This window comes from Anticarsia gemmatalis, chromosome 28 (assembly GCF_050436995.1).
Source record: "Anticarsia gemmatalis isolate Benzon Research Colony breed Stoneville strain chromosome 28, ilAntGemm2 primary, whole genome shotgun sequence".
Lineage (NCBI taxonomy): Eukaryota > Metazoa > Arthropoda > Insecta > Lepidoptera > Erebidae > Anticarsia > Anticarsia gemmatalis.
In genome coordinates, this window is record NC_134772.1 from 2,303,108 (window position 1) to 2,316,740 (window position 13,633).

The 13,633-nt window shown below is 33.5% G+C and overlaps 2 protein-coding genes across 2 annotated transcripts in view; both read left to right on the forward strand.

The window, feature by feature from the left end:
- The window catches only part of LOC142984921 (uncharacterized), a 78,433-nt gene extending 65,375 nt beyond the window's left edge, over nt 1-13,058 (forward strand). Inside the window, exons 11-13 of the mRNA XM_076132804.1 lie at nt 10,175-10,338; nt 10,972-11,050; nt 11,385-13,058. Of these exons, the coding sequence (XP_075988919.1) occupies nt 10,175-10,338; nt 10,972-11,050; nt 11,385-12,178 (1,037 nt within the window). The 3' untranslated portion in view covers nt 12,179-13,058. The remainder of the gene's footprint in view (nt 1-10,174; nt 10,339-10,971; nt 11,051-11,384) is intronic.
- The window catches only part of LOC142984784 (uncharacterized), a 391,275-nt gene that overhangs the window by 193,738 nt on the left and 183,904 nt on the right, over nt 1-13,633 (forward strand). The window lies entirely within an intron of this gene.

Consider the following 13,633-nt stretch of genomic DNA (forward strand, 5'->3'; position numbering starts at 1 on the left):
TATCTAACTCTGAAAGATTTTTTTAAATCGGGAAAACAAACTCTTCAGCTTTATAATATTAGGATAATTGACGTAAAACTTTGAAAAGCCTAGATTTTTTGTATGTTTTCCAAAATATATCCGGCTGTTCGTAATTCTAGATAAATGATAAATATTCATTTACAAATAATAATTATATATGTATGTACATATACTTAGACAAAAAACATAGTTTGTTTTGCCAAGGTTAAAACAATTCCACGTGTTTTTCGTTTGCCTGTAAGTTAATGCGAAATTTGTGGTCACATTAAACTATTATACATACATAACTAGCTGACCCGCGCAGCTCCGTTCACGCTTTTTTTATCCCTAAAAAACCTTTACACAGTTACCAGGAGATCATGACAACTTGGTGTTGTTGTTTCCATGCTCTGTTCTTCCACCACACAAACACAGTCTCCTGGATCCAATCTACCTATCCACCAATTTTCAACCCAATCTGTTCAGCCGTTTTTGAGTTATAAATGTTATAACAAACACACTATCTTTTATATATAGAAGATATAACGCCTGTTATACCCGAAGGTGTAGGCAAAACTATATGAAATACACCTGCGTTTCAAATTTATACTAATATTATAAAGCTGAAGAGTTTGTTTGTTTGTTTAAACGCGCTTATCTCAGGAACTAAGTACGGGTCCGATTTGAAAAAATCTTTCAGTGTTAGATAGCCCAATTATCGCGGAAGGCTATAGGCTATATATCATCACGCTATGACCAATAGGAGCAGAGTAACAGTACAAATGTTACAAAAACGGGGAATCAAGTATAAATATGTATTAATTTTAATTTTTACCCGTACCTATGCGGTTTTATCGTCAATATTAGTTGAAGAACTTAAAAAATCATAGTTGCTATAATTAAAGCTTATATAAGCTTAAATTAAGCTCTTCAGATTACTGTCTGAAGACCATAACTCTCACTCTAACAATTTTCAGTAAACTCTATATGTATAAGATGGTCACCCATCCACAGAACAACCTCGGCAAGCGTAGCTTAACCTCAGAGATCGATCTGCGCGGCTGTTTTCCTAATACTGACATGAATCCGGCAACAAGTAATAAAATAATAATTCAACAGCCTACCTTGAAATTCTTATGCCATAAAGGGAAAACCACTTTTAAACTAATACATTAATATATTCATTTTTGATATTTACTCGCGAATTCCGTACGAAACCTTGAATTCTATGTTCATCTCTGTGTTATGTAATTTCCGCATATGCTTGTTTAAACCCTATACATACATACAAACATACAAAAAATCACACCTTCTTCCCATAGGGGAGGGATATAATCTATGGTCCATTGAAAAAAAAAATTTTGACAGTCGTTACCAGTAGTCAGAAGTATTATACCACTATCGTGTTATCCAGGTAACTGGGTTGTGGAGGTCAGATAGGCAGTCGCTTCATGTAAATTCTGGTATTCAACTGCATCCGGTGAGACTGGAAGCCGACTCCAACATAGTTGGACGAAAGGCTAGGACGGGACTTAGTCTTTTTCCATATGTGACAATTAACTCTTAAAAATACGTTTATTGGTAAAATGTAGGTGTTAAACTATTAAAAGTAACCTTCACCCAAATACAATCCAAAATTAGCCGTTATAGTTTTTTAATTATTCTAATTTGCATATAATAGCCGAGATAGCGAATATTAAAAATCAATTTTGAACAATAAACAACCGATTCGGGGCTATCTAATTGTCAATAAAACTAGCTGACCCTGATCCTGTACCACACATGTCTAAAACATCACCCCTATATGCTATCTTAGAAAAAATTAGTAGTCTATGTTTGTCAGGTAACTGGGTTGTGGAGATCAGACAGGCAGTCGCTCCATGTAAAACACTGGTATTCAGCTGTATTCGGTGAGACTGAAAGCCGACTCCAACATAGCTTGGAAGAAAGGCTAGGCTGATATATATATTTCTCAATAGTAGTCCGGAGTTTAGTAACGTGTCCGGTAAATGGCAATAAGCTCGCCCCCTATTACATGGGACTAACATTGTTAGGTATAACAGCCGTGATATTATGTATGTATGTATCTATGTATGTTTGAACCCGGATATTAAAGTATCTCTATGTTAAATTTACTCGCAATCGGTTTAGCGGTTTAGGAGTAAAAGCGTATTAGATAAACATACTTTTGTATTTATAATATTAGAACATAGTTCTTATTGAGAATTATATTTTAAATGTCAAAGATGACGTTTTGTTAGCTGTTTTGTATGTAAATTTAATAATAAATAATAATTTATTTAATTGTTTAAAAATAAACTTGACCGCGAGAACCGGAATGAAACATTTTTTAAATCAAATCAAATATTTTTTAATTCGACGTTATTTGGGTTGGGTTAAAGTTTAAATCAATTATTTCATTATTGTTTAACAACTGTTATTTGTTGAAAAAACGGCCAAGTGCGAGTCGGTCTTGCGCACAAAGAGTTCCGTACCCAAAAAAATACGAAAAATACACATTCATTGTACGGGTCCCCATACAATACGTGTTTAAAACACTACTATCTATATTTTCACTACTCTCTAATATTAATTTTATTTTTTTGTATTTATTGTTATAGCGGCAACGGAAATACATAATTTGAGAAATTTTCAGCTTTAAAACTATTATGGTTTATGAGATACCGCCTGGTGACGGACACACAGCGGAGGCTTAGTAATAGGTTTCCGTTATTGCCATTACAAAATCCCTAAAAACTACTCAGATGGAACCGCGTGCAAAAAACCTTATATATAAACTAGAGAAACCCTTGCCATTTAAATCCCGATCCCCCACGAACACCGGGATAAAAAGTTGCCTATGTGTTATTCTAGGTCTTCAGCTACCTATATACCAAATTTCACCGTAATCGTTTCACTAGTATTTGCGTGAAAGAGTAACAAACATCCATACATACATCCTCGCAAACTTTCGCATTTATAATATTATAGTAGGATTAAATGTTTGTCTGACGGTACGTAAACCGGTTCGTGTTCGGATGGGCGTTTGTACATTTTGTAATGTTTAATCATCTTCACGCGTGCGCCGTAGGTAGCTAAGTAGATATACTTACTTACTTATTTACTTAAGTTCGTATTCAAATTACTTTAGGAAAATTTAGAGTTAATCTAATATGTAAAATTCTCGCGTCACAGTTTTCGTTACCATACTCCTCCGAAACGGCTTGACCGATTCTCATGAAATTTTGTGAGCTTATTGATTAGGACTGAGAATCGGCCACAATCTATTTTTGTAATGCCATGCCCTTAAGTGGCACTTTTTTTTATTTTTTGTGGCAAAACAACGTTAGCCGGGTCTAGCTAGTTTGAATATAGAAATAATTAAATAGCTCGCATAAATAGCTATTTCAGTTACTAAATATCGCTAGTAATAAAATTGTAGCATTTTAAATAGTGTAATTGACCTTAAACACGCCCATTTCTTTTTATTTTAAAGTGATTCAAATGTAACCCGTTCTACTGGTATATGCTCAATTAGGTCAAATACGCGACTTCGTCCGCGTGGAAACCTTTTTCGTGTAAATCCCGATCCCTCAGAAACTCCGGGATAAAAAGTAGCCTTTTTGTTATTTTAGGTCTTCAGCTACCTATGTACCAAATTTTATCGTAATCGGTTTAGCAGTATTTGCGTGAAAGAGTAACAAACATCCATAAATACATACATTCTCACAATCTTTCGCATTTATAATATAAGTAGTATGTGTAAAAGATACTGTTAGTGTAAGGTGGTAATAAATAAATAAAATACTATAGTATTCGATCCCAAGCATTTACCAACTATTTAAAATCTCCAAGTATGTATAATTAATTGCAATCTAACATCCTCTTAAATTCTCAATGTAATCGAATACTAGCATTTTAACGGTCTAGGCATGCCCTATTCTAGACCTAAGTTGATGTAATAAAACCTAGGGTTTACAGCCATCATTAGGTTTAACGTTTAGACCTGAATACCTAAGACTGCTAACTAAAAGGTCAATTGTATAAGGATGGGAGAGCTATCGTAACACCGACTAATGTAATCCCGCGACTTCGTCTGAACAAAATACTTTTAACTAGCCGACTTCGAAAGGATCTCGTGGTTTAGTTAACAACAGCCACCCCGATCTCTGAGGTTAAGCTACGCTTGCCCAGGTCGTTTATTGGATGGGTGACCATTTTATACATATCGAGTTCCTTCGTGTTTTGGAATGCACGTTAACGTGTGGGTCCCGGATGTCATTTTCAAAGAATTTTGACAGTTGTTAACAGTAGTCTGAAACTTGAAAGTCAGACAACTAGTCTTATCAAAGGGTATCGTGTTATAACCCAGGTGGGTTGTGGAGGTCCGATAGGCAATCGCTCTATGTTAAACACTGGTATTCAGCTACATCCGGTGAGACTGAAAGCCGACTCCAACATAGTTGGAATAAAAGGCTAAGCTGATGATGGACTTTCCCGACTTCGGCCGGGTATAGCACAATTTTATTCCATTGATTCTATTCCCGTGGGATTTTTGATCCCATCGATCCTATACAAACCATGTCTCAACGGTTATCAACATTAAAAAAAGAAATGTTTAGAGGTTCAAAAGTTTTGCGTTTACTATAATCGCGGTCACGGTGGCCAATTTAAAAAAAAACTGGCCACCGTGACCATTAGGTCACGGTGGCCAGTTTTTTTTTAAATAATAATGTCTGGCCAATATTAATTGGCCAGACATTATTATTGATAGATTTCTTAATTCGTATATATGTAAAGTCCTTAACCACATAAGTATTATTTATTTCAAATATTTAAATAAATAAATCGATATTTTGAAATCAAGTTTGTTTATAATTTAATCATTACTATGTTAATGTTTGTATGTTTGTAAAATTACATGTAAATAACATACAAATGAGTCATTTTGTTACTTAACTCTGTCTGGATAATAGAAATACATTCTTATTGATTAGTCCACAAGATGTATGTATGTGAATGAAGCAAGGGAAGTTTGTGAGGATCGTACCAAGTGGCATTCTTTGGTCTCTGCCTACCCTTATGGGAAAGAGGCGTGGTATTATGTGTGTAGTAAACAAGTTCTTTATCATTCCCTCTTCAAACACCTAAAAATGTCTGTTTAACTCCATTTTCTTTCTATATCGTGCTTATAATGTTTTATCAAAATCGTTTAGCGATATTATTAAATATAGGCCTGTTAAAGGCAATTGAAAGGGTTTAACGACTGTTATCTTAAATGACAGCAACTGGGAATGACTTCTAACGTGACCTCTGAAGCACGAAGACGATAAAATACCACTAAGCGTTTACCCATCTTTAGAATATATGGAGTAAGGGTTGCTTAACCTACGTATAGTTTCAGACCTGTAAGTCAACTGTCTTCTTTGCCTCTATATACCCCCATAGAAACACGGCACGATATTATGTATGTATGTATATGAAAAACTAATATAATATACCCCTCAAAAAGCCAGCTAATTTCAAACACAAACATATTTTTTAAATAATGATTAATATATTTAAATTAGATAATTTAGTATGTTAACATGTATACTTATACACAATAATTATAATTTATATAATTATAATATTCCTAAAAATTAGCTTAAATCATAATTACTTGGAAAAACACCGCCTTAATTTTTTTTTATAATTAGCAAAAACAATTTAATCTTTGCACTTGGTTTATCAGCACAAAATAATGTTTATAATCCAAAATATAACTGCTAGAAATTACTACTAGTATTTATTAAGGTCACTAACGATAATTTTTAGTAATTATTTATCAAAAATACTACTAATTTTAGGTAATTTTCATAGTTCAAAGTTTAGTACTTACTAAAGGATAAAAAATAAACGGCACAAATAACGTTACTACGTCTGCATGTAAAGATTTCCCGTAGTAAAAAATATCCTTTATATTATTATAGCTTATAAGCTATCAGTGTACCAAATGTCATCAAAATTTGTGCAATGGCTTTTTCGTGGAAGAGTAACAAACATACATACATATATGATTTATCAACCCATCCTCGCAAATTTTCGCATTTATAATATTAGTAAGAATCAGTATGATAATAATAATATGATTCACCGTTACAGCAATAATCTATAAAATTTAGAAAAAAGCAACTTCTGCGTGATTTGAACCCAAAACTCCCAGTTAGAGGTCAACGATTTGAAATAATTATTCATAATTTAACCAAAAAATCAGTAAACATCTTAATTAACAATTCACATATTGATTTGTAATAAATTACTTGATTTAAAATATGGCTGTCGCCTTGGGCGTTCAATAAATTGATAAAAAAACTATAAATTATATTAATTTATTCAAATTATACTGTACGTTTGGCGCAGTGGTTAACGTGGTCACCTCGCCGCAATAACCGTAGCGCCGCATGTGTTGACTTCGAAACCCACCTGGGACAAATATTTGTGTGATGAGCACGAGTATTTGTTCTGAGCTTGTTAATGTATCTATATAAGTATGTATTTAGAAGTATATAAGTATGTTTATAAGTTATTTGGTTACCATAGTACAAGCTCTGCTTAGTTTGGAATCAAATGACCGTGTGTGAGTTGTCCAATGATATTTATTTATTTATTCATTCAAATTATTTATAAATGCGATCGTGATATTTGAGACAATGAATGTGAATATTTTTTGCAGTCACGAGTTGAATGATATATTATGGAATTTTTGTATGTATGCTAATTTTAAAGGAAGGAAACGCTATACCACTGATACCACATATGAAAGTACTAACACTATAAAGCAATAATTAGTAGTTAAAAACGGTGAAGAAAAACATCGTGACAAAACCTTGGATGCATGAGAGTTCTTTTACAGATCTTGATAGAATGCAATTTTTGACCTGCACTTGGTTAGCGTAGTAATTGATCGAATTTGTCAAATATTTTTGTTCTTTACCAATCAGAATTGTTTTGCTTCAATCTAAGTGTATTTCAAACACTTCTGTCTAAACCGCCGGGTACAACAAGCGTGATATTTTACTTCTATAATTCAAAATATTGCAATACTTTTTCTAGCTGTCAAATCAATAAAATGACATTGAATAAATAAATCAAAAATTGACATTAGAATGTGTGCAATCAAAACAAATTGATGATATATGATTTGATTTGATTATAAATTGATTAAGAACTACGGAATAAATACTACCAACACATCAATGACTTTTCAAAGTTATGTGAGTATTAGAAATAAAGAAATAACTAATAGATCTTTGATATAGATTGCCTTAAAAATTATCAGGTGCGTAATACTCGTAACCGGTGGTCCTGTATGACAACATGTATGGAAGTGAATGAGGCAAGGGAAGTTTGTAATGATCGTACCAAGTGGCGTTCTTTGGTATCTGCATACCCCTAGGGGAAAGGGTGTGATTTTATGTTTTTGTATGTATGTGAAATAATTATCACTTATTCTAACGGTGAAGGAAAACTTTGGAAACCTTTCAAGTCTAAGAATACTTTATCATAGTTCTTGAATGAATACAGCGTAACTGTTTTTTTTGTAACATTTGTCACTTTAAAACCACTAAATATATTTAAATGAAATTTAGTACACTTGTAGTTTATAACCTAGATTAACACATAGGACACTTTTTACTCCGATAAGTCTTCCAACATGGACGAAATCGCGGGCTAAACTTAGTCAAAAATTTGTAAAAATATTTTAATACTGATCAACATAATTAATCGCTCATTGATTGATTTATATATCATAACGTGATGAGATCAATAAAAAAACTAGTATTTTATATATTTTAAACCAGTTTTAGGTAATTTTTCAAACTATTATCATTTAAATAGGACTAAAACGGGTTTTTAATATGTTTATTATAATATTTTGCAGAATTATTTAGTAAGGATGTAGGATATTAAGTTTAATGCTAAAATTGCTATAATCTCTTGAAAAATATGTTCTTTAATTTGTATGAGTATTTATTTTATATGTTATTTTCTCAACAATAAATTATTTTATCGTATGGATAGTCAACCTAGTGTCAAAGTTGTTCAAGCCGCGCGAAGACCTTCGACGTGGCTTAACGACTGTTATCTTAATTGACAACAAGTGGAGCCGACTTTATATGTGCTCTCCGAATCACGCAGGTTAACTAACCTAACCTAACCTCATATATCACTATGCGGTCACCCGTCTATGAAATGTTCGCGGTATGGTTGCTTAACCTGTTGATCGTTTACCCATCAATAAGCTATGTGCGCTCAATTTGAATGGGTTTTTCGAATAATACAGTTTTTTTAGTTTTAGGGATGGTTTTCTAACGACAAAAAGATCAAGTAGATTTTTTTATTATTGCAAAATTGATGTATAGTTAGCCTTCAGGCTTTAACAACTTTGACACTAGGTTGACCACTAACCATACAAAAAAAAATCAATAACATTTGAGTAAATCATTTGTAAGAAAAACGGAAAGTAACACTATAATTGAATATTTACACAACATACTTAACCGGGGAATCGAACCCATGACCTCAAGTCAATACATATTAAAATAGCCTTGCGAACAAAATGCCAATATTAGCAAATTATTATTTCATAATAATAACCTTATGAAAAGATATTTATTATTATTTTATACAAAAGAATTATTATAATTTGTCCGTTTGTATGTAAATTAAACAATATATATTTATTTAGAACAATTTAACGATTAATTTTAGAAATACAGGCATTTATGTATTTGTATCAGAACCTTGAAATTTATGTTTTGCGTTTTGACGTAAAATACCTTATTTGGTGTATAATGTAATAATTTTATTTAACAGGGAAAGCACCTATTCATAGATTATTTAAATTATGTATTACTAGCTGACCCGCGCAACTTCGCTTGCGTTACATAAGAGAGAATAGGTCAAAATTTTACCTGTTTTAGTAACATTTTTCAATGGTACTTTGCTCCTTTGGGCTGTAGCGTGATGATATATAGCCTATAACCTTCCACGATAAATGGGCTATCTAACACTGAAAGAATTTTTCAAATCGGACCAGTAGTTCCTGAGATTAGCGCGTTCAAACAAACAAACAAACAAACAAACTCTTCAGCTTTATAATATTAGTATAGATGTTACATTTTAATGTAATATTGTCAAGGCTTTGATTAATTAACTGCTCGCTCTTTACGGAAGAGAATTACAGCAACCAGATAACAGACTTATTTACCTTACACATTTAAGTATACAGTAATAAAAATTTAACATTAAAATTACTTTTAAAAGTCTACTTCTTGCGAAATATGTTAGGGGCGCTGAATAAGAATTATTACATTCGTTAAAACATAAAGAATTGAGAGCGGTAAGACATTATTCCTCTGGTTTTGTGTCCACTGCGAGTAATCTTTTCAAAAGTCATACAATCCCGAAAGTTTCAATTCAAGGGTCGTCTCCCAAACGAGATAAGGTTTCGAACACGCTCGCCAAGTGCGGGTAAAATAAAAATATTTGCACATTTCCTTAATTTCCAACATAAGTTAGTTTACAAACAAAAAATAAGTCAATTTCAACAACCATCATCAATTAACGATTTCAAACTATCGCGACTTATACACACAATACTACAATGCAACTGGTCTTAAACGCGAATTATAGGTTAGGATAAATTTTTTGTCATCGTTTCTAACGCAACCCTATTAATAATTTGAAACTCTCCTGACTTGTACACACAAAACAATGCAACTGGTCTTAAACGCGATTGGAAATTAAAGGTTAGGTTATCTTATTATTTTGGTAGCAATGATAGCCGAGTGGTATAAGTTGACACCTCCCACCCAAGTGGTCGCAGGTTCGAACCCGAGGCCACACACCAATGACTTTTCGAAGTCATGTGTGTATTAGAAATAATTATCACATGCTCCAACGGTGAAGCAAAACATCGTGAGGAAACCAAGCATGCCTAAAATTTGTTTAATGCATTTATTGAGGGCATGCAAAGTCCCCAACCCGCACTTGGCCAGCGTGGTCAAGGCCTAAACCCTGCCTCATTACGGGAGGATACCCTTGCTCAGCAGTGGGACAGTAATGGGTTAATATATTTTTTTATTATGTTATTTGTCATCATTTCTAAAGAATTCTTCTTCTTCGCCAGCCCATCTCCTCGGCAGCGTGATGCACGGCCTCAACGTGTCTCTCATCAACCCCGGCTCCTGTCAGAGCAAGCTGAAGTCGGACTACCCTCACTTACTGGACAACTATGAACAGGACAGCTGCGTGTGTGGACAGCCTACTAACCCGGCTAATAATATCTGCAAGGTGAGTGTTTTAGATGGAGAATTTTATAGGTAAACGATCTGTGGGTTAAGCGACCCTTGGCGCGGTCATTCCATAGATGGGTGACCGCATAGTGGTATTTGAACTGGACGTCTCCGTGCTTCGGAGGGCACGTTAAAAGTAGGTCCCGGTTGTTGTCTACTAAGATAACAGTCGTTAAGCCACGTCAAAGGCCTCGAGGGCGGCTTGAACAACTTTGACACTAGGTTGACGACTAACCATACGACAAACAAACAAACAAACAGTAAAGACAGAGTAGTAGATGTATGTGACTAGCAAGTACGAGTCTCCGGATTCAATGCGGAAATCACACCTTTTCCCCAAAGAGGTAGGGCAGAGGACAAAGTGGTTTATCGAGATGTTTTTTCAACCTTTTTAGTATTGCCAAGTTTGATATTGGAGTTAGAATAATTAAAAGCTGTTGTTTACAACATAAGATCAATATATAAAAATGGTCGATGTGAAGTAATAATTCTACTCATCTATTACAATTGGCGTTTTATACCTATCGGATTTTAAACAAACAATATTCTGCGAAAAATTAATGTCGATTTTCACCTTACATTCAATAAATTTGAGACCACCAAATTTAATATTCCCATCACGCTATTTCAGGTGGACACTGGCAGCGCTCTCGCGTGTACTACTGGCGATGGTCACTACGTACTCCGTGGTGTCTACTCTTGGGAATCAGGTAAGCATCAGAACATTACATTATTAATTTCAAAGTCAAACTAATTCTCAACATATTATTATATGTTGTGACAAATCCTACTGCTTTAAGCAACTCTGTGGAATCCACCAGTAGATCTGTGATAACCAGATCACTAAAATGTCTAATTATATTATGGCTACTTACTACCCACTTACTATACACGCCGGCAAGGTTCATCCAATTTCCATTAAAATATTCTCCATGTGAACCCTGGTTGAGCATTAAACTAACACTAAACGTGAAATATGAATTTATTTATACACCTTTAATGACACCGAACGTGATTAAAATAACCAATTTGTTTTATTTCCAGGATGTCAAGTAGGCAATCAGCTCGCTGCCTTCTACAAATTCGACCTGGAATGGTACGAATGGGCCATCGGCCTCATCGAGAGCGTGCGCTTCTCCCAGTTCACCACAACGAAGGTCACCAAGGTCACTGGTTCCACCTACACGACCGGCACTAAGGGCGTCATCACTGGGGTGAAAGGACAGACTTCAGGAGTGAAAGGATTTGGAGTCAAGGGCCAAGGAATCCAGGGCATCCAAGGCTTTGGCATCCAAGGACAGGCGGGCCAGGGTCTTCAAGGCTTCGGCAAACAGAGCCAGACAGGAGAATTCTCCCAATTCGGAACGACGAAATTCACTGGCTCCAGCGGCAAATTCAGCGCTGAATCTGGAGAAAATGCTGGTCTGAACTTTGGTTCTGAAATCAACGGACCGCTGTCAAAGACTTTCAGCGCGACATTCACTGAAAAGAAATTCTTCCAAACTGAACCCAAATATGTAACTTACACGACGAAACCCGAAATTGTTACTTTTACGACCAAACCCGAGTTCTATACGTTTACTACTAAACCGAAATACGTCACTTATACTACTAAACCCGAAATAGTTACTTATACTACTAAACCCGAAATAGTGACATATACTACAAAACCTGAATTTGTGACTTATACTACTAAACCTCAAATTATTAGGTACGAAACTTCAGGTACAGTCACGAACCCGAAATATGTCTCGCCAGGTCTTTCTTTCTCCGAAGTAGTTGGAGCAAAACACACACACTCGGCGCAGTGCAAATGCCTCGAAAATGGAAAGAAATAAATCCCTTATCGCAATTCTAAATAATTGGTAACTAAAGTTATGGAGAAAAAGTGCCATAAATTACATAAATTTCGTGATTTTTTTTCGATTTTAAAATTATGATTTTTTTTCACAACGACAGTACAAAAAAAATACTCCAGTTCCTAAAAAAGTTACCATATTGTTTCTGGTCAAAATTTTTAATGTTTCGGAGCGAGAAAAAATAATTTTTCTTTTTGTCTATTTATAAATATATTAAATGTTCTGTAAATAGGTAGGTTATATTTAATATGTCACATTTTTTATACTGAACAAAAAAATATTTATCATGTGTTTTTTAAAAATGGCTTTAAATTTTAAAACTGCCAATTTGTTTAATCCTTAAAAGTATTAATTTTTATTTACACCCCGCCCTCTCGCTTTTTAATACATTATATGTTTATTATTAAGAGTAGATGATGATAAAAAATATTATAAGAAAAAGTTGTCAACAATTAGAAATTTGACCATATTGGTGATAATTCTGCCACTCTGGTCGACTATCTAATTTAATTGGTATTTAGTCTTAAAAAACAGAACCTTCTCATTTGAATTTTATTAATAACAAAAAATAAAATACAATAAATTATTTCCAATAATCAAATTCTCCAATTACGCGATCAAATTTGCAAATTTTCCAATTACAATATTTGAATTATCAAATTTTCAAATTACAAACGTATAATTCAAATGAGAAGGTTTCCTGTAAATATTGATAGGTACGTTTTTTATATACTTAAAATATTTCACAATACATAAGTATTTAGTCATGCCTATATATTATTATGTATTGATATAAAAACCATTTTATCTAATTACAAATTAAGATTAAAATAATTGAAATAAATGGAGTTTACAAATACTTACTATCTTTTTTTTTTATCTTGCCCTTTTTCATTCCCTGTAACAAAAGCTTATTATTACAACTCAAAACAGGAGTAACCTCCCAAATAAAATGGTATTGGGCCTTAACCTCCTGCCTACCAGGGTCCCTTTTCTTGGAATATGCTGTTGAAATTTTAGTATTGTGTTGACAATAGGATATGATATACAGGAAAAATTGTTTAAAAAATCCTTCATCGGGAAAATCGGTTTTTCACTATGTCCTTTATGTAGGACAAAGTGACTATATTACTATGTGATTTGTGTAGGACATAGACTAGTTTTAAGGTAAACAATGGGTTTTGGAAAGGAATATAACACAAATTAAACATTGTTTTAATAGTCAGAATTATATGTCCGTCTCACAAAGTTAAAAATAAAACAAAAGGAAAACTTCATTCAAACAAAACTATCAAAATTAAACTTTTCTCATCTTCAACAATTCTTGATAACCAATCAGTCGTTAATTAGGAACATAATTAAGGGATCAATCAAGTTTCATTAATACCTATACCTATAAACTACTCTATTTTTTGGTGGAAATCGAAAAAAACT